This window comes from Sprattus sprattus, assembly GCF_963457725.1.
Source record: "Sprattus sprattus genome assembly, chromosome: 3".
Lineage (NCBI taxonomy): Eukaryota > Metazoa > Chordata > Actinopteri > Clupeiformes > Clupeidae > Sprattus > Sprattus sprattus.
The window spans coordinates 7,384,239-7,404,742 of record NC_137922.1 but is presented as its reverse complement, the minus strand read 5'-3'; the positions used below and the strand labels follow the sequence as shown (position 1 = coordinate 7,404,742).

The 20,504-nt window shown below is 44.0% G+C and overlaps 1 protein-coding gene across 1 annotated transcript in view; it reads left to right on the top strand.

Moving 5' to 3' along the window:
• negr1 (neuronal growth regulator 1) overlaps window positions 1–20,504 on the top strand; it is a gene marked incomplete at both ends in the record, with an annotated part of 115,571 nt that overhangs the window by 64,389 nt on the left and 30,678 nt on the right. Inside the window, 3 exons of the mRNA XM_080836063.1 lie at window positions 5,361–5,481; window positions 7,151–7,299; window positions 14,291–14,347. Of these exons, the coding sequence (XP_080692189.1) occupies window positions 5,361–5,481; window positions 7,151–7,299; window positions 14,291–14,347 (327 nt within the window). The remainder of the gene's footprint in view (window positions 1–5,360; window positions 5,482–7,150; window positions 7,300–14,290; window positions 14,348–20,504) is intronic.

Sequence of the window (20,504 nt, the reverse complement as noted above, 5' to 3'; positions counted from 1 at the left end):
ATTTCTTGTCCCCGGGATATAATTGGTGGTTATGATTCAGGTAATTAGCCGATGCTTTTGTCCAAAGCAACTTATAAAACTATTATATATATAAAGAATGCCTCGAACAAAATAACTAATAGGACGGATGATGTTTAAAAAGCTGATTTTGAAACACATTTTTGAATGTACCAAGGCTGGCACCGGAAAGAACAGCACTAGGTAGTTCATTCCCTCACTGAGGAAACACGAATGAAAAGAGTATTGACTGAGATCAGATGAGCAACGTGGTTGAGAGGCTGAAGAGCGCTAAATGATAGCATTTAAATGAGCTGATGCTGAGCCAGTGTCTGTTCTATGGGCGAGAGTGAAGGACTTCAATTTAATGCAGTTACATAGATATAGGACAGTATGGAGTGTCAACCTTTTTGATATTTCAAGTAAATTCACACAAACATTATACAATGTCACATTATACAATTTTATTGTAATATTATTACATCGTATCGTAAAGTAGATCGCCATTTCTCCCCAGCATATTGACATAGTAGTGATATTAGCCATATAACCCAGCCCTAGATACGCACATGTGGATATGCCTGGGCCGTTCCCAGTAAAAGCGGTAATGTTGTATGAAATGCCACCAGCCATTATTGTATTTAGCCTTAATGGTTGTGGACGCGGCCCTTTAATGTCCAGTAAATGCGGGTGTAATTGCTGGACATAAGAACTATGACTGTATGTATATAAATAAAAGCAGCCATCATTCTTTGCCAGAGCAGGCAATGAAGAGAGATGCACTCTTCTGCAGAATACTCCCAAGAGCTCATTTGCGTGTTGTGGCTCTTTGTTTAAACGACTATATCCAGTATCATACTTCTTTTTTTTTATAACATAGTCTGCATTCTCTGCTGCTCCCAGAAACACCCCTTATTCCCACATAACATGGCTTTTATTTATAAGGACTGGGTGCATTAGAGAGGGAACATGATGTTATTCTTGAACATTTAAATGGGAAACGTAATGAATTAATAAATCTTGGCTGCGGCCCCGCTGTAGCCTGACAGAGAGGGACAATGAGAGTGAGACGGCATTAGGAGAAGTCGCTCTGTTTATAAGCTGATAAGTCATGGACTGATGAGTCCATTCCTTAATTGTGAGGAAAACTCATTTTAGACTGCGGGTGAAGAAGTAGGCCCTTAATTGATCTTTTTTTATTCAAAAAGAGAGAAGGGGGAAAACATGCCTACCCATTCAGGAAACAATAGATTAGACTATTTTTCAATTCAGGAATGCGCCTAGTAATCATGTGCTATATGGACATTGACACATGCCTAGTGTTTATAAATTAAGCTCTGTATCGTAAACTTTGTATCAAATATTGAAGACAGCGCCTTCAAATCAGTGATAGATGCTGACACTTTGGGCATTGTTTCATTTCATGTAGAACCCATTTACTTAAAATTTCAGCAGGAGAAATAGTCACTGTCCAAATACCTAGTGTTCTAATGCACTTGAACACAACAATAATTATGATTTCTATTGAATCTTCCCATCACATCTCCTCACAGGCCAGTGATCCAGCTCTTGCTGGTTCTCAAGCAGTGAGATGATTGGTGAAGCCTAAAGGAAGGTCTTTATACTGGAGCTTTTGTGGAAGTGATTTGTGTGAATACGTAACTGCAGCTTCTTTTTTTCACTAGGCACGTCTGCAAGTAGCTTTGGGTACGTTAACTGTTTGAATCACTGCGGCAGTTTAATGCAGGTTGTTTTTTTCACCCTAACTGAATTAACTTCCCTTGTAACTTTAAGTGACTGGATGATGTACATACTGCTCTCCATTTGGTCTCATTACACCTTACCCTGGTTTTAGTGTGGGTGATAAAGTATTGTTTGGCTTGTAGGCTGTAATTAGTTTTTTGCATCATGTAGCTTTAGACAAGAAATAAACCCTAAAAGCTTGAAACGCAACATGACATCCCTTGACATCAAATGAAGGGCAATTTTAGTGGATCAGCTTGTGTAGATAGATGGACATGTTTGGGCCTGAAATCCACAACACTAGTAAGACAGTGAAAGGTGAGCAACTGCACAAGTAGTTTCTCTGATCATGAGTAGCACATGAATCATCCTCCTTAGTCTTGTTAGGCTCTTATCCTGTTGCTGCAGAATCTAAAGCGCAATTTATGCTTCAGCACAGTGTACGCAAGGGCTCTATACCAAAGCCTACGCAAGGGCCCTACACAAGCGCCCTACACAAGCGCCCTACACAAGCACCCTACGCCATAGTCTACGTAAGCGCCCCTACGCCATTGCATACGCAAGCGCCCTACACAAGCGCCCTAAACAAGCACCCTACACCATAGTCTACGTAAGCGCCCCTACGCCATTGCATACGCAAGCGCCCCTATGCCATTGCATACGCAAGCGCCCCTACGCCATTGCATACGCAAGCGCCCCTATGCCATTGCATACGCAAGCGCCCTACACAAGCGCCCTAAACAAGCACCCTACGCCATAGTCTACGTAAGCGCCCCTACGCCATCGTGAGTGTGTATGTTTCGCACTGGTGTGTCTGTGTAGCTCTACATTTCACCACTTACATGCTAATTAGAAAAAACTAAACAAACTCCTGACCAGACTATGTCATAGACTGCCGTGTTTGTACATCAATGTCATTTGTTTGTCCCCTCTCAGTGTAGATTTTTTGTCAAAGTTACAGAGAAATAGACACTGTACAATCTGGTAAACCAGTTATTGTCACCAAAAACTGGTCTGTTGCTGTCTGAGGTGATTTGCAAAGCATCTGCCAGCCAACTATCGTTATCTGTCGTTGGTAACCTATCTGCCAACAGAGTAGACAGCATGGTAGTGAAGTAAACAGCAGTCAACAATACAGACGGAGTGATTTGTTTATCAAAGCACCCCATTGTTGCGGTCTGCGTCGCTGCGGCTTGTAGTTGCATTTCTGGGGAGGTGTACGTAAGGCTCCTGTGAAGGCTACGGTGCAGGTTACAGATTCTGCACAGAAGCTCAAATTGGCCTTTTGGCTGTTGTGTTCAGAACGAGACTTCCCTGGCCTCCACAGAATGGACAACTCCGTGATGATGAACAAACACAAGGGTCTGTGGATTACGAATGACAGTGAATTGAGAGTATATGATTGGTATGGAGGTATGACATTCTGGCATTTTTGCAATTACGTGTTTTCAGAAGGAGCCCTTCAGGATCTGAAAAATTCCTTATGACCGGCTCTCATCCATCACCTTCTGTTTCTCACTTTAATTTAGTTTGAAAAGGGGGATTGGAATCGGTTTGGAAATGCTTGTGATTGATCAGGTAATCAGTTGTTTCTCTTTTTCCCTGGCTTCAATGCAAAGCGTCAGGACGTTGATAATGAAAGGAGAATCCCGTTGATATCCAGAGATAGTCATTTGATGGAGCCTGTGAGATAGTGCTTTGGAGATCCATCATGGTCAGTGTCTCCAGTGCTATTAGGTGGCCTGCCAGGGGCTGCCAATATCTCATGACGCAGCACGCGTCCGAGTGATGGATGACCTGGAAATGTCCCTGGCGCATTGTTTGTAATCTTTACATCTTCGCCCTCCAAGAGACTTAAGCCTGAGGATGTTAATTGGACAAACGGACATCATATAAGGACAGAAAATCAACTTACAGCAGTTTAAACGCTGAAATGCACAGAAATGTCAGTGCGCATAAAGTATAAACGGATTCTTCCTTGGATCATTTGTGCTCAAAGAATAGAGTCTGTCCTGTCAAATATCGTTTTACAGATTAGTATCACAAAAAATCAGACAGGTGCTGAAAAGATAAAAATTATCGAACCAGTAAATATCCAGCTTTCCCCTTAAAGGTCATAGCTATAAACTCATGCATGAAGGCAAATGTGACTCCTTTCAATCAAAGCAAAGAAAAGGAATGGTGTAATAAAATGCACGTCAAATAGCAAGCGTTTTTAGGAGAAATGTTTTGGTCCTTACTCCTTTCTCCATTTTTGAAGGAAGGTCCAAGACTTAGTCACTTGTTGTCACTTAGTCACTTATCTTTTTCTCTCTCAGGCATCATCGATTGTGATAGGGACCATGCCAGGTTGCTTCCCAAATGCAATTGGAAATAAAGGTTACAGGGCTTGCGTCCAAATGGCTTCTGAGCTGAGATTTTGTAAAGACTTGCAGAGGGCTTTCAAAGAGAGTTATCAGGAATATAAATGCACTTCCACTCAGATGCATTCATTACAAGTCATTTCACAATAAAAGTCCTAAGTGTGTCTGTTCACTTAAGGGAACAGTGGTGGTGGAAGTATACCTTTGTTGTATTAATTATTGTAAGAGCTTTCGTATTGGTTGTTTACAGAAAGGGGTGAAATCTGATTGGAATTGATGAGGCCAAATGACTTGTGGGAAATATGTCACAGATCGCTAATAGCCACATGAATGGGAATGCTTAGCGATAGGCTTTCCATTTTCCAACAAACAGAAGCAAAGCTAATTCAGTTGTTCATTCTGGGAATTCTGTTCGCGTGATGTACATATTTACACAAGCATAGCTGATGTGCTCGATGTCCGTTCTTGTTTCAATTATGGCAAAATGCACACACACACACACACACACACACACACACACACATACACACACACACACACACACACACACACACACACACACACACACACACACACATCTGTAAACACGTTTTGAAAGCCTTTTATATTTTGATAAAATATAGAGCAATACATTCAGAATTTTCAAACATATTAAATGTATGCTGGAATATATCAACTAAAGCCATTCATTTAACTCTGAAACCATAGTGTGTATTTTATTTCTTCATTTGGACAGCCACAGGTTTTAAAAGCCCCTTATTTAAAGCTGTCTTCGTGTCTTTGAGAAAAGCTTAACACAGTGCTTGAAAACTCAAAACGACCTTTCATATTCTATTCAAAGAACCTGCCACTACCATTCAGCCTTTGAACTTCCATTAAGCAATTCAACACTGTGCAATTCATTTGTGTCTTGCCATGGGGTGGTTGTTCTTTTTAAGCCACTGGTTTCTATCTGATTTTGTTCAATAATTGAAATTTCTTATGAATTTTAAGCAAGTTAATTACTGAAAGAGGTCAGTATGATTATTATGTGTATTTTATGTATTTATGCATGTGTTCCTGTACGGTTATTGCCATTGAGCATTCCAGTAAAACGGGTCTTTCTCTATGGGTATTGTTTGTGTGTGTGTGTGTGTGTGTGTGTGTGTGTGTGTGTGTGTGTGTGTGTGTGTGTGTGTGTGTGTGTGTGTGTGTTTCTCTATGGCTATTGTTTGTGTGGTGTGTGTTTATGCATGTGTTTGTGTTTGTGTACCCCAGTTCCTCCCACCATTCATGAGATGAAGAGCCATGGCGTGGGTCTGGGCCGGACCGCTCTGCTGCGCTGTGAGGCTGCCGCCGTCCCCACTCCAGACTTCGAGTGGTACAAGGGAGAGAAGAGGTGTGTGTGAAACCTGTGTGTGTTTGTGTGTGGGGGGGGGGGGGGGGGGGGACATGTGTGTGTGTGTGTGTAGATGTCTGCACTGGGAGTGCATGTATATGTGTGTGCTCATGTTTGTCTGTGCATGTATGTGTTTCCTGGGTAGAGCTAGGAAGGAGATTAAAGGTATCTGTGTGTTTCCCTGGGTAGGGCTAGGTAGGAGATTAAAGGTAACTGTGTGTTTCCTGCGTAGGGCTAGGTAGGAGATTAAAGGTAACTGTGTGTTTCCTGGGTAGGGCTAGGTAGGAGATTAAAGGTAAGCCATGCCACTCCAAACAGCAGAAACAAAACTCATAACACCAAAGCAACAGAGATCAGAGAGCTTCAGACACACATCAGGTTTTAGCAGTTTCCTGTTTTTCATTTTGTTTGTATTTTTATTTACCCAGTACCTAGTGCATTGATCCATGAAAAAGTAAACCACACCAGAGCTACAGGATATACATGCATCATTCATTAAATGTTTGTGCAACCTCATCACCCTATTCCCAGGTAAAATATCAATCAGCACATATTCAAGTGATGGTTCTTGAATTTAAAAACCAAATTAGTGCATTACCCGTAATTTACCCTCTTCTAGTGAGAGATTTGAATCATCAACTCATACTGTGCTAATTGTAATTACAGGGTTTGTTCAATTTATTCAAATTGCCAAGGAGGCATATTGGCATCATTCTGGAATTTATATCATTTAAAATCTGGCTTCACGCCTTATGAGGACGTTCCTCAATGAATGCACTGTCTGCGTCATCACTGGGAAACACATGTGTGGGCAGTCATACGACTCACTCCACTGTCTTATAATCATCAATCAATAATGAGTCATTCAGATCAGCCCATCGCACTGTGTGCATTCTAAGGCCAAAGGAATGCTACGTCAAAGCTGCTACGTCATACTAAACACATCATCATCGTTTATCCATGGCGTGTGTTCTATGCCATGAAGGTAATTAGGTCATGAAACCAGTGCAGCACTGAGAGATAGAATCCCCCTGCTTGCCGTAGTTCACCGGTTAAGACAATCAGCTGTCTGATGTGTTGGAGGTGGACAGCATTGTCAGGTATCAGTCTGCATTCAGCAGTCTCATACTGGTGTGTAAGGTCTGCTGTATATTCCCATTTATTCTCTGTTTATTTAGGATTGGCCTCTTCTTAAAGGATGCAGCAGACCTTTCACACCAGAATGAGACTGCTGAATGCAGACTATATAAACACATTGACTAGCCTTTAGTTGCCTGTATGCCTAGAAAACCCATCCAATTTGCCAGTTCAGATTTCTGGAGAATTCTGCCCCATCCTAAATACTGTAAACAGCTCAGTCTACTGGGCTGTGCTCGTGGGATAAGCGCAGCCAGCTTTCAGTGTTACTGAACCATATTTTTATAACTGTCAAAATAATGTTGGCTGTGTTTGCTCAGACATTGGACTCTGAAAAGAGATGATGGGTAGAATGGCCCAATAGAGTCAAATTCATCTGTATATAGAACGCACATATTTATTATTTATGTGGTTATTTGCCTTATTTTTAGATTATATTTTTAGATTATATTTTTAGTTTAGTTTTATTAGTCAACCAATCAGTGGATAACTTAATCATGTCTCACTTTTACTTTTTTGTTTTACCCCTCAGACTGTACAGGGGCCAAGGGATTGACATCAAGAACCTCAGTTCCAGATCTGTACTCACAGTTACCAACATGACAGAGGATCGCTATGGTAACTACACGTGTGTGGCTATCAACAGGCTGGGAACGGCCAATGCCAGCGTGCCTCTGCTCCGTAAGTAGCCCCGCCCCCCCACCTCCTGCTGATTGGTAGCCCTGGCAGTCGATTATGTCATCCTTGGAGCACTCTAGAATCACATGGCTTCTGCTTGATCTTGTTTTATGAATGTGTGCCTGAATAAAGCTTATCAGAGCAGTGACTGACGGTTTGGCTGTTTCGGAAGATTATTTGCATTTTGGTTGTTTTTTGTGTTTTTCTCCCGGTATAGATCAGAGGTTCTTTCAAAGGCCGCATATTTGAATTTTATATTTTGTACCTCTACCAAGATGTGGTACTGTACTACTGCCAAGCTGAGAATGTATATTTCTCTGAAATGTTAGAAGGCCATATCATTATCTTCTTGCATTACGTGACACAGCACATCCGTAACAAAATGAGTAAGACTACCTTGTGGTCCTTTTCTACACAGCAGCTCCAAACCTACAGAGAGCACCTCCTCCATTTGCCTAGAACTGCTCGTGCTCTGCTAGCTCTTTATCATTAACGCTGATGAAAAGGATACCAGTCCCACTGTCCTCAAATGAGAAATGGCAAGCAATCCCTGCAGCGTGCACCTCTCCACGTCGACACAAATAACAAAAGCTGCGGCCAGAAAATCACCACGGGTGACTTTAAATTGCTATTTTAATACCAGTCAATAGATATTGATTAGGCAGGGGTGGACTCAGGGACACATTAATATTTAATAGGCCCACTCACCCTGGGAAAGGAATGGAAAGCAGCAGTGAGGATCCGTGTGTGTGTGTGTGTGTGTGTGTGTGTGTGTGTGTGTGTGTGTGTGTGTGTGTGCGCGTCTGTGTGTGGGTATGTGTGTGTGTGTCTCCTTACCGCCTGGATTTTTCCTGTTTGGGATTATTGGGAACAGAATGAAAGAGTGTTGAACAATCTATCTGAGGTATTAATTCTGAAAATAGTCGTATAGCTAGCTAATTCCAACAGAAAAGTCTAGGCAACTGTCCTAGTTTCATGTCTATTTTTACTTTAAACATGCCTCTGTCTCCGAGCTGTTTCTTGTAAAGAGCCATGCGTCTGAGAAGGCTGATGTCTCCCCAGGGAGTTTGGGAGAATCTGATGAGGTGAACGTGAAGGTGTGTGAGATCAAGAACAGCTTGTGTGTCAAAGTACTTGGATAGAAAGATATTCCTTCTACTGCTCTGCCTTTCTATTGCTTGTATATTCAAACACTTGTGATGAAATATTGATATTTACTTTAAGGACGATTCACAGAAGCCGTGTGAGTGTTGTGGGATGTTTCTGTTAAAGAATAGATCTGCTTCTCTTTGGTTCCCTCCTCCTCCTCTCCAGGGCTTTACACACACACACACACACACACACACACACACACACACACTCATACACACACACTCTCCAGGGCTTTCTGCCACTTCTCTCCTCCCCCCGCCGAGTGCCTGATACGTCCTCCCTGCCTTTCATGGGCACGCTGCGTGTGTGTGGTGGTATGAACGTGTGTGTGTGTGTGTGTATGTGTGTGTATATTTGTGTGTGTGTGTGGGGGGGGGTATTTGTGTGTGTGTGTGTGTGTGTGTGTGTGTGTGTGTGTGTGTGTGTGTGTGTGTGTCAAGACATGTGTGTGTGTGTACAAGACATCTCGCTTATGCAATCATGTACATGTGACATGGACATGTGACGGAAAAGCAGGTTTTTAATGGCAGGGGCACTGAATACGTTTATGGACCAGCCTCCATGCATCTAAATAAATGACACCCGGCCCTGCCTATTCTGAAGGAATACATATTTGTTTGCACTCTTCTTTGCAGAGCATTCATGCGTTTGTTTGAGCTGCATCCAATTTGATGTATGTTAAAGAATGATATATTATAGATGTACAGCTCTGGGTGTGCTCAGGACATCATGTTGTTTTTAGGATGCTGCTGGCTGTCTTTAGTTCTCTGCCTGGGCCCTCTGTGGGATCCATGAACTTCTGCTGGATGCTGCCCCGCTTTGATCCCTGCCCACTAGAGATTAGCACCGTTGCATCATCCTCTATCCCCCAGCCCCCCCCCCCTCTATCCCCTCTTCCTCCTCCTCCTCCACACCCTCGTCTTCTCGCTTCTCTCTCACCACAGCGGGCGAGCATGAGGGATGGGAGGATTTGACACACTGTCTCCCCGTAATCCCTCTGCAAGCTCACGAGGGCGGCAGTTAATGACTACGAAGGTCCATTGTCATGCATATCAGTCAGCCATTCTCTCATGTAGGTGCCATGTTGTTGTTGTTGTTGTTGTAGTTGTTGCTGCTGTTGTTGTGTATCCTCCTCCATGGAAGGCTATAGATACAGTTTATGTGCGGTAGCCATAGTTGAGAGTAGGGTCACATTTACAGTGATAACATTTTTTCCCACAGCGTACAGTATGCCACATGTCTTTACTCTGAGGGAACAGCACAATACTGTACAGTATGCCATGTCTTGACTCTGAGGGAACTGCACAATACAGTATGCCACATGTATTTACTCTGAGGGAACTGCACAATACAGTATGCCATGTATTTACTCTGAGGGAACTGCACAGTACAGTATGCCACATGTCTTTACTCTGAGGGAACTGCACAATACAGTATGCCACATGTCTTTACTCCGAGGGAACTGCTCACTGAAACACCTGCTCCCTTTCACACCTACATTATCACATAGTTAATATATTCTTGCCACCTCGCACCCACAGCTATGGCATAGCATTGCATTGCATTGCAGCATTAGCTCTATGACTTCACTGTATGTAATACTCGGCTCCATTTTACATCAGATGTTTACAGCAAAGGCTAAGCATTCATAGATTAGTGAAGCGGTACTATTATCTCAATACTAATTATGCCATATCAATGACAATACTTCTAGATTGTGTTGAAGTCTGTCTCTGTCTCATTGAAAACATGTCTAAGTCATAGAGGTGGCAATTATATACATGTCATGTATGCTGTACTGTATCATACTGTACTGTATCATGCTGTACTGAATGGGGCAGCCGTGGCCTACTGGTTAGGGTTTCGGGCTGGAAACCGTAGGGTGGCCGGTCCGATCCCCGAACAGTAGGAAAAATGTGGGCGGGGGATGTGGTAGACCACTGCTCTCCCATGCCCACATCCATGGCTGAAGTGCCCTTGAGCAAGGCACCTAACCCCAATCACTGCTCCCTGGGCGCTGCCAAAGGCAGCTCACTGCTCCGGGTTAGTGTGCTTCACTGTGTGCTTCACTGTGTGTATCATCTTCCCTCGATGGGTAAAATCCAGAGATAGAATTCAGAGTGTGTGTGTGTGTCACTATCTCTGCCATAAACATAGTCACTAGGGCTCATTTCCATTCCATTCATCCATCATGTCATAGCTAAAGACTAACTGCCTTAATGCTTTGCTACATATTCACTAGTTTATTGTTAGCACAAGCTACACTGGGTTTTGTTGGTGAAGTCTGGTGAACTAGCCCGCTCGGAGTACTGTCACAAATGTATCAGCTGTCAGGCTTGGCAGGCTGTGTTAGCAACATGACAGAGGATCGCTATGGTAACTACACGTGTGTGGCTATCAAAAGGCTGACGCTCGTCTAAGCGCTCGTCGTTCACAAGTCTAACTTTTCATCTGCCTGTCCGTCAAACACCACAAAAATAACACCCAAAAACACAGGTAGCAGCCGACTCCAAAGTGGACCTGGCCCTGTTGTGCCAGATCAGGGCCCGATTCGAGCCTCATCTGATCCGGGATGTGCCGTCACTGTACCTTGGCAACTACAGGCATCTTTTGGCCTCTAAGAGCTGAAGCCTTCCCCTTTGGCGGTGCCTACCTGTTTCTTACTAGTGCTGGCATTCACTGGAGCCACAGGATGTTGTATGGTGGTGCCTACCTGTTTCTTACTAGTGCTGGCATTCACTAGAGCCACAGGATGCTGTATGGTGGTGCCTACCTGTTTCTTACTAGTGCTGGCATTCACTGGAGCCACATGATGCTGTATGGTGGGGCCTACCTGTTTCTTACTAGTGCTGGCATTCACTGGAGCCACAGGATGTTGTATGGTGGTGCCCACCTGTTTCTTACTAGTGCTGGCATTCACTGGAGCCACAGGATGTTGTATGGTGGTGCCCACCTGTTTCTTACTAGTGCTGGCATTTACTGGAGCCACAGGATGTTGTATGGTGGTGCCTACCTGTTTCTTACTAGTGCTGGCATTCACTGGAGCCACAGGATGTTGTATGGTGGTGCCTACCTGTTTCTTACTAGTGCTGGCATTCACTGGAGCCTGTGAGGGTGCCAGAACATTTCTTCGAGTAACAAGAGACCAACTCAAGGCCAGCTCCCCACAATAGCTGTGTAACGAGCTTAAGTGCACCCTAGCAAGTGCTCTGTTGGGATGTACTCTCCTATAAAAACTTCTGTGGATCACATTTATGAGTGCAGGTTCAGCACACCAAGCATATGTGACACCTGCTGGAGTTTGATAACAGATCATGTAGAACCAATACAAATCACAAACAGGTCTGCGAATAGACTTAGGAGAGAAGTATAAAAAGGTTTTAACCCTCCTGCATTGAAAGGAGACCAGAGAGAAAGTGAGATGAGAAACGTAGAGTGGAGTAATGTGTTGAAGTGGTTTGTGGAGGACATTGCTTCTCTTTCATTTTGTTTCTCATGAAAGCATACAGTAAAGACCGTACAGCATTTTCCCACCCTTCCGAGGCAATCTATTTCTCCCAAGAATTGCCTGAAAGAAAGTCGTTCATTTTCCACGGCCTGTCATTCGGCGGAGAAAAATGAGACGTTATTACAGTATGAGATGAAATCCCCCAGCACGTAATCTGCTTTGTCTTGCTGCGGAGCGCAAAGGGGTCAGTCAGCGTGCACATCAACACACTCTGATGAGATGCAGCGTTTGATTGGAAGAGCGGGCTTACAACCTCGTTGAGAGAATAAGAGAGATTGCATATGAAGAGACGCACATCCGTCGTGACGGGTAATGGAGAAGAGTTGGTGTGCATGCACTTCACGAAACAAGAATTTCCCGCAGAGAAACTCACTTAAAGACACGTTTTAGTTTGCTGGTGCACATCTATAACGTCACGAAAAACCACCGACTAAGTGCTAGAACAAGGTTCCACTGCACCCATATATCGTGCTTCTTACAAGATAAAATGTGTCTTTGGAAAAAATCTTTTAACCACTCTCATTATTTTGAATGATGGCATTTCAGGTGATACTTCTTCATCCTATCAAAGAAACAGCGTCTGTCTATAATCCACAGTGACTGCGAAGCGGAAGATAAGGTGTGGAGTTTGAGAAGTGAAGCCCTGAGTTTTGAAACCAAAAGGAACGGAACCGACAGGTGAAATGAAATGGACTTGGGAATGAGGGGGAGCCATAAGAGCTATTGTGTCTGGGGCTGGATCTCCTGCTGGGGGGCTCCGGTGGGGGGATAATGCAACGCCTGTCTATACAAAGACTGAGAGGAATTGTTTGTTGTGTCACTTTTATAGTGTGTCCCTAACGTGGAACTTTTCACTTTCCTCTTTGGCTAAATGTTTTTCTTCCCCTCTCTCTCGCTCTCCCTTTCTCTCTCTCTCTCTCTCTCTCTCTCTCTCTTTCTGTCTTTTTCATCTGAGAGAGTGAAACCGGCACCTTGCTCCTTATCCTGGCTATAGCACTCACAGCTGTACATCTCCAGACAAAAACATATTCAGTGGGGGGAAAAAAAGCCGGGTTGAAAGCCTGGTCCATGTAATCTCTGCAAAAGGGTGCGTCTGACCAGAACACTGTCCCTATTATCCTTCACCAATTCAGTTTTCTGCTGTGTCGAGTCACAGGGTGATGTTGTTGTTGTTGTTGTTGACGTTGTTGTTCTCTCGCTCCTCGTGCAGGGTGGCATAAGCCACAGAGAGAGCCTGTCCATGCCCGCTGGAGGTGGCAGCCGTGCATATTTACATGGCTTAAGAGTGCTGCATACATTGTGTCAAGACTTGGCTCCGCCAGACGCCGGCTGTTTACTTGCAGCGCGCAGAAAACTTGTACACAGTCAAACATTCTGTGGTTTGCTCATCCGTCTTGCCGGCAGGGGCACTTTAGGCCATCTTCACAGGCACGGTCTCAAACTGGGGTGAGGGTAGCGAGGAGCGTTTAACTGCTGTTGTAAAGTAAAACTCCACAGCGAAAAACTTTATTTCATCTTTGACATTTAACCTTTAAGAAATTGGAAAGGTGAAATTGAACTTACTCTGTCATGATTAAACAGTGACTTTATGTGGTTCAGTTCAATTTGTTAATTTAGTGGGGCCTTATTCCAGATCATTGAGCTGATATACGATCAAGTATTTGATCTCAGGTGTCACAGATCAGTCCCTGCGATGTGCCTGAAATCCATTTAGTCAAAAACTGCTTCAGTCTCTGGAAAGATTAATAGGGTTCTCCATGAATTAAAATATACTGCCATGAGCATGTTACAAAAAGTGCTGACATCACAAGTATTTGTTTCATCTCTTGTCTTCTTGTCTGCATGCAATCGCTCTATTTTTTTTCCCTTCTATGCCTCTATTATGTTAATGATACATGACTATCCTCTTTTCCCCCTTCTATGTCTCCATCATGTTAATGATACATGACTATCCTCTTTTCCCCTTCTATGTCTCCATCATGTTAATGATACATGACTATCCTCTTTTCCCCTTCTATGTCTCCATCATGTTAATGATACATGACTATCCTCTTTTTTTCCCTTCTATGTCTCCATTATGTTAATGATACATGACTATCCTCTTTTCCCCCTTCTATGTCTCAATCATGTTAATGATACATGACTATCCTCTTTTTTCCCCTTCTATGTCTCAATCATGTTAATGATACATGACTATCCTCTTTTCCCCCTTCTATGTCTCCGTTATGTTGATGATACATGACTATCCTCTTTTTTCCCCTTCTATGTCTACATTATGTTGATGATACATGACTATCCTCTTTTCCCCTCTTTTCTCCCTTTTTTTTCCTTCAGCAATTATTGAACCAACCACAATTATTGACCCGACCAGTATTCCTGTGTCAAGTCCAGGTCAGTATGTTGTACCGTGCTGGCCTCGCCTCAGCAGAGGGTCTGCCCTGTAGTGTACTTGCTCACTAACGTACAGTAACCACCACCACCTCCTCCTGTCCACCTCCTCCTGTCCCCTGGCAGATCTCCTCCTGGCTAGGATGCCTGCAGTCGTACCGCTTTCTGTGTCTCTCCTTCAATCACTTTATTTTTCCTTTCCTTTCTTTCTTTTATCTCCTTTCTTTTTTTAATGTGTTGCCAACCTACTCGTCGCCAGCCTCGCTAGGCTCCCTCCCTCCCTCCCTCCCTTCCCACAGTGCACTGTGGCGTTCTGGCGTTCTTTTCCCTTCCTTGCCTCCACTTTACCTTGATTATCATTTTCATTAGTGCTCTGAGTCCAAGTGCTGGTTGCTTCTCCTGCTGCTTCTCTCCGCAGCTCTGGTGCTGCTCGGTGCAGTCTGCATGAAGAGCAGGAAATGATGATATCGCTGGTATATTGTCGTTTTGTTATGTGCAGTGCATTGCCACCCAACCTGCCCCCTCCAACCCGTACTGCCTATGAAAATGCTGTTGCTGCTAATGTTGTTGGTTGTCGCCTTTGTCGTTTTTGTTTATTTGTTTTGTGCTGTGCAGCTTTCTAAAGGATCTCTGGCCCCTCCCCTCCTTCCCCCAGCCAGGGACATTTCACTCTCTTTCTTTCTCCCTCCCTCTGTCCCTCTCTCTCTTTCTCCTTCTCTCCTTCTCTCTCTCTGTCTCTGTCCCTCTCTTTCTTTTTCCCTCTATCTCTCTCTTTCTCCTTCTCTCCTTCACTCTCTCTATCTCTCTCCCTCACTTTCTTTCTCCCTCCCTCTGTCCCTCTCTCTCCTTCTCTCTCTCTATCTCTGTCCCTCTCTCTCTTTCTCCTTCTCTCTCTCTATCTCTCTCTCTCTCTTTCTTTCTTCCTCTCTCTCTCTCTTTCTCATTCTCTCTTTCTCTCTCTATCTCTCTCCCTCTCTTTCTCTCTTCCTCTCTCTCTCTCCTTCGTTGTCTTAAGAAGCCAGCTGCAGAATGTAATCTCACAGGCAGGTTACATTACTCGCACTAATGCCGCTTCCTTGTCACGCAAGCGCATAGGGCGGGGCGCGGGGGTGGGGGGGTTACTCTTGTGCACGCAACTAACTACGCAAGACCGGCACGTTGCATGACAATCTCTTGTGGAACGGCCGAGGTCCCGTCCCTGAATGCCAGATCTGCTGGCGTCTTCTATGCTCTTGTGTTTTGTTTGTCTCTTCTATTGTCCTGGGCTGCGTAGTTTGTTTGCCTCCAGCCGGGCTCTGTTGCCTCACCCCCGCCCCTCAGAGCGGGGGGTGTAATTAGCATGAGGGCTTTTTCTCTAAGCACAGACGAAGATGGGCTCCCCGACGCAGGGCGGCCCTTAGCGTTTCATTTGACGTGACGCTCACAGCACAAATGACAATTTCATGCTCCAGTGCGGTAGAGGCAGTATCAATCACTCCGATAAACTCGCTGAGTGGCCCACTGTTCTTGTGTTCATTCCAACTTCCACAGTGGTATTTATAATTCATTTTACGCTGCCCTAGATGACTGGCTTGGCAAAGGAAATTGTTTTACATATCTGGCAACAGGTCCCCCAACATTTTATTAGGTATGTAAATGAATGAAAAGATGGTTAATTATCTCCTGACAACTCTCTGCAGGATTGAGGTGTGTGTGTGTGTGTGTGTGTGTGTGTGTGTGTGTGTGTGTGTGTGTGTGTGTGTGTGTGTGTGTGTGTGTGTGTGTGTGTGTGTGTGTGTGTGTGTGTGTGTGTGTGTGTGTAAGAGAGAGAGAGAGAGAGAGGGAGAAGTGGAGAACATGCATATTCATGTAAGTAGAAATCTATGGTGTGTAGACAAAGATAGAGAACATTGTGAAGTGAGAGGAAGGGGTAGTGTTGTAATGGGTTTATGGGCATGGCTCTGGCAAGACAGAAAACAAATAGATTTTAATTACAACCATTAATTAGTCCAACTTCGTGATACCATACTCCTTTGGCTGGCTTCCTACCCCATCTGTGTCATGTATATTTGCAGAGAAGCGAAAGAATCAAAACCTGATCAAAACATGACATGCTTTTGGTTGAACTGGTACACATTCAGAGCTTTAACCAGTGACTTGGGATTTTAGCTTTCAGCACTGGTACGCACCGTATGTGTGTGTGTCTGTGGTTCTAAATGTAAGTTTGTAAATATTTGTATTTTTAATTATGCAGCAACACTTACAGAAGACTCTTAAATATTGGCTTTTTGTATTCCCCATTGAGCTTCGATGAGGTGCTAATTGTACTGAAGTATACCATCCCTCCTACTATTTTGGGTTTACTGAAGATGTATTTGTGTATGAATCAAAAACCTCCTCTTACAAAATATATATTAGGAAAGCATTTAGCACAATCGAATAACTGTAAATCTAATTGTATGTTATATATAAGTCTAGCAGCGAAATGCTGAGAAGTCCATATGCATGGGGTATTACCTGGCCACTGGTCAGATCTTCATACAGTGAGTGGGGTATCACCTGGCCACTGGTCAGATCTTCATACAGTGAGTGGGGTATCACCTGGTCACATCTTCATACAGTGAGTGGGGTATCACCTGGCCACTGGTCACATCTTCATACAGTGAGTGGGGTATCACCTGGTCACTGGTCAGATCTTCATACAGTGAGTGGGGTATCACCTGGTCACATCTTCATACAGTGAGTGGGGTATCACCTGGCCTCTGGTCACATCTTCATACAGTGAGTGGGGTATCACCTGGCCACTGGTCAGATCTTCATACAGTGAGTGGGGTATCACCTGGCCACTGGTCAGATCTTCATACAGTGAGTGGGGTATCACCTGGTCACATCTTCATACAGTGAGTCGGGTATCACCTGGCCACTGGTCACATCTTCATACAGTGAGTGGGGTATCACCTGGCCACTGGTAAGATCTTCATACAGTGAGTGGGGTATCACCTGGCCACTGGTCAGATCTTCATACAGTGAGTGGGGTATCACCTGGCCAAGGGTCACATCTTCATACAAAGAGTGGGGTATCACCTGGTCACTGGTCAGATCTTCATACAGTGAGTGGGGTATCACCTGGTCACATCTTCATACAGTGAGTGGGGTATCACCTGGTCACTGGTCAGATCTTCATACAGTGAGTGGGGTATCACCTGGCCACATCTTCATACAGTGAGTGGGGTATCACCTGGCCTCTGGTCACATCTTCATACAGTGAGTGGGGTATCACCTGGTCACTGGTCAGATCTTCATACAGTGAGTGGGGTATCACCTGGCCACTGGTCACATCTTCATACAGTGAGTGGGGTATCACCTGGCCACATCTTCATACAGTGAGTGGGGTATCAACTGGCCACTGGTCAGATCTTCATACAGTGCCAGTAATGCTGTGTGCTGGAGAGCGTGAGCAGCTCATCTCATGCATATCCAGTCCTGAATGATTAAGCCTCGAAGGAGACAATTAAAAGCGTGTTTATGTAGCGCTGTATTTGTGTCACCGCAGGATCGTGGGCTGTATCAGAACATAGCTGTAAACAGAAACGTAGCCTATGACATGCATCCAATAGAATATGTACTTAAAGTTTGACCCATCCTTGAAATAAATAGAAAGTCCATTAGTTTCAATAAAGACAGCATGCAGTGGATGAGAAAAGCAGAGTAAAGAACACATTTCTGTCATGTAGACTTCAACACAGTAATTGAACACAGTAATGTGTTTCCTTGCACACTGTTTCCATCCTGTGTGTAGTGTGTAGTAGTGGGTGTGTAGTGTGTAGTAGTGTGTGTGTAGTGTGTTCTTGCCGTTTCTTTCCTAACAGAGTCTGCAGTAGGCTCTTCTGTAGTGGAGCCTGCAGAGACAAAGTGAGTCATTTTAATTTAGCAGTGGCACAACAGCTACCTCACATTTAATATTGTGCGCCCAATTATTGTGTTATTCTTGCCTGTATGGAATCGATGGGACAAGCAGATATGTAGAGTAGAGATAGAAAAGAATAGGCTGCATTTTTATTCACAAACTCAATCCCATGTGCTTGCTCTCTCACCTTATGGGAATTACAGAGAAGACCGTAAATGAGTTTAGCACTCTTTCTTCGGCTCTTTCTTTCCTTTTCTCTTACTTTCTTCTATTAATCTCTCTCTCTTTTCTGTGACTCTCTTTTTCCTTTAGTGCTCTTGCATGGGAAAATGGAGATGTTTGCTGAAATCACAAAACAAGAACACAAACCCATTTGCTGTGAGCCCAGGCCCGGCGCTGTGCTAAAGAGCAGGAGCGGAGCGGGCTCTTTGATAGCCAGATCTCTTTGATTTGTGCGCCTCAGAAAGTTTCTGTTCTGGAAAAGCCTGCCCATTAAGGAGGCTGAGGTGTGCTGTCGGGGTTCTCATCTCCGTTATGGGTCATGTCTCCTGTGACAGCGGAAGTCCTTCAGATATAATAAAGCTGTACCGCGAGCAGATTTTCCGTCACGTGGCCCGTTCATTAGTCCCACTGTAACTGTCTATTAGAGCGAGGTTCGACACGCCCGGATGCCCCCTCAAACTGGCATTATTTCACCAGAATGTTAAGAATGAGTGGAGAGATTTTACACAATTCCGAAAAAATACAAATGAACGTGTTTGTGAAGCCTGCGTACTGGTTCCTGGCACGCAGTCATTTAAACTCATATGTTCAGACATTTGCATAGGCTACCATGCCTCAAAACACAGTGCTCATCAGGGATTGCTGTGTTTTTGGATAACAGTTTGACATGAGAAAAGCAAAGGCGAAGCATAAGTGGGTTGAAGCCATGTTTCAGCGTGGAGCCCCCAGCGTTAGCTGTGGCCAGCCTTAGCACAGATTAGTCTCTGAGCAGCGCCTTTGTTCTGCTGTACTCCCAGCTCATGAGGGAGAGGAAAGTCAGCACTCGTGTTCAGCTCCCCAGTATTTACGCCAACTTGCTGGTAAACAGTAAATAATAAAAGATGTTAAAAGGCTTATCGGCGCTTCCTTCCTCCTCGTGTGCTCCGAGACTTCTTAAGTTAATTCTTTTTTGATTACATCTATTTTAAATTAGGCAACATCTAATGACTTTCCTTACATCACATAGCATATTTAATAACGCTATCCTGAAAAACTCATAAATTCCTTTCATTCGCACTCATCTCTCATTCCCAGTACTTTGTCATTATAACTCCTGGATAGTATATCACCATGGACTTCTTCCTTTAACATCTCTGGTAATGCAGTTACACGGTCAGGATTTGTAGTCCGTGGTCACAAATTGTTAACTCGAACATGGACTCTATTCATACACGGTGTAATATTCTTGTTCATAATGGGAATCTTCCCTGTACAACAGAAAAATAACAGGTATATTGCCACTATCATTTCTGCAAAATGAAACAATATGAAAGCACATGAAGGCACCAGGACTGGTTTATTTGTGCCTGCATGTCTTGCCCAATGCGAATGGCACGCTGGCTGGAACAGTGCTGTCTGGAGAAGCATGCGGGCCATGCCTGGTGCATATTAAAAGGCTGTACTCTGGTTCAGACATATGGCAGAGCATATGCCATGTGTCCACCTCACTAGAATACTGATTATTATCGCAAATACCTCCTCTTTCACCACCAATATGGGCTTCAAAGTGAGAGGAAATTCTCTTAGAGCTCCAGTTTGAAATGTGGCTCGTGCACAGGTATAGTTCTGGTGCGCAGGTGTAGTTCTCGTTTAACTCCAAAGTTTGTACTGCTGTCTTTGATTTCTCCTTTAACCACTGGCTCATAGTCACTGCGACCTGGAAATGACAGATGGAGAGGTGGAGGTGTTAGTCCTGCTATTTTTAATTGCCTTCTGCATATGCAAATAGCACAGATATTGTTGTCTAATAATTTCCGCTAATCTAATGGACACAGTTGGAAGGAAATCAGGCGGCTGTCTTATTGTTATGGTTATGTGTGGTATGACGGTTCTTCCTGTCCTATTGGACAGCTTTGAAATGCAACACTGATTACAGCACACAAGCTGGGATATTTTTAATTATGCAGCAACATCGACGGAATACTCTTAAATATTGGCTCTTTTTATCCTCTTTTGGGCTTCGGTGAGGCGTTAATTGTACTGCAGTGTACCATCCCTCCTACTAATTTTGGG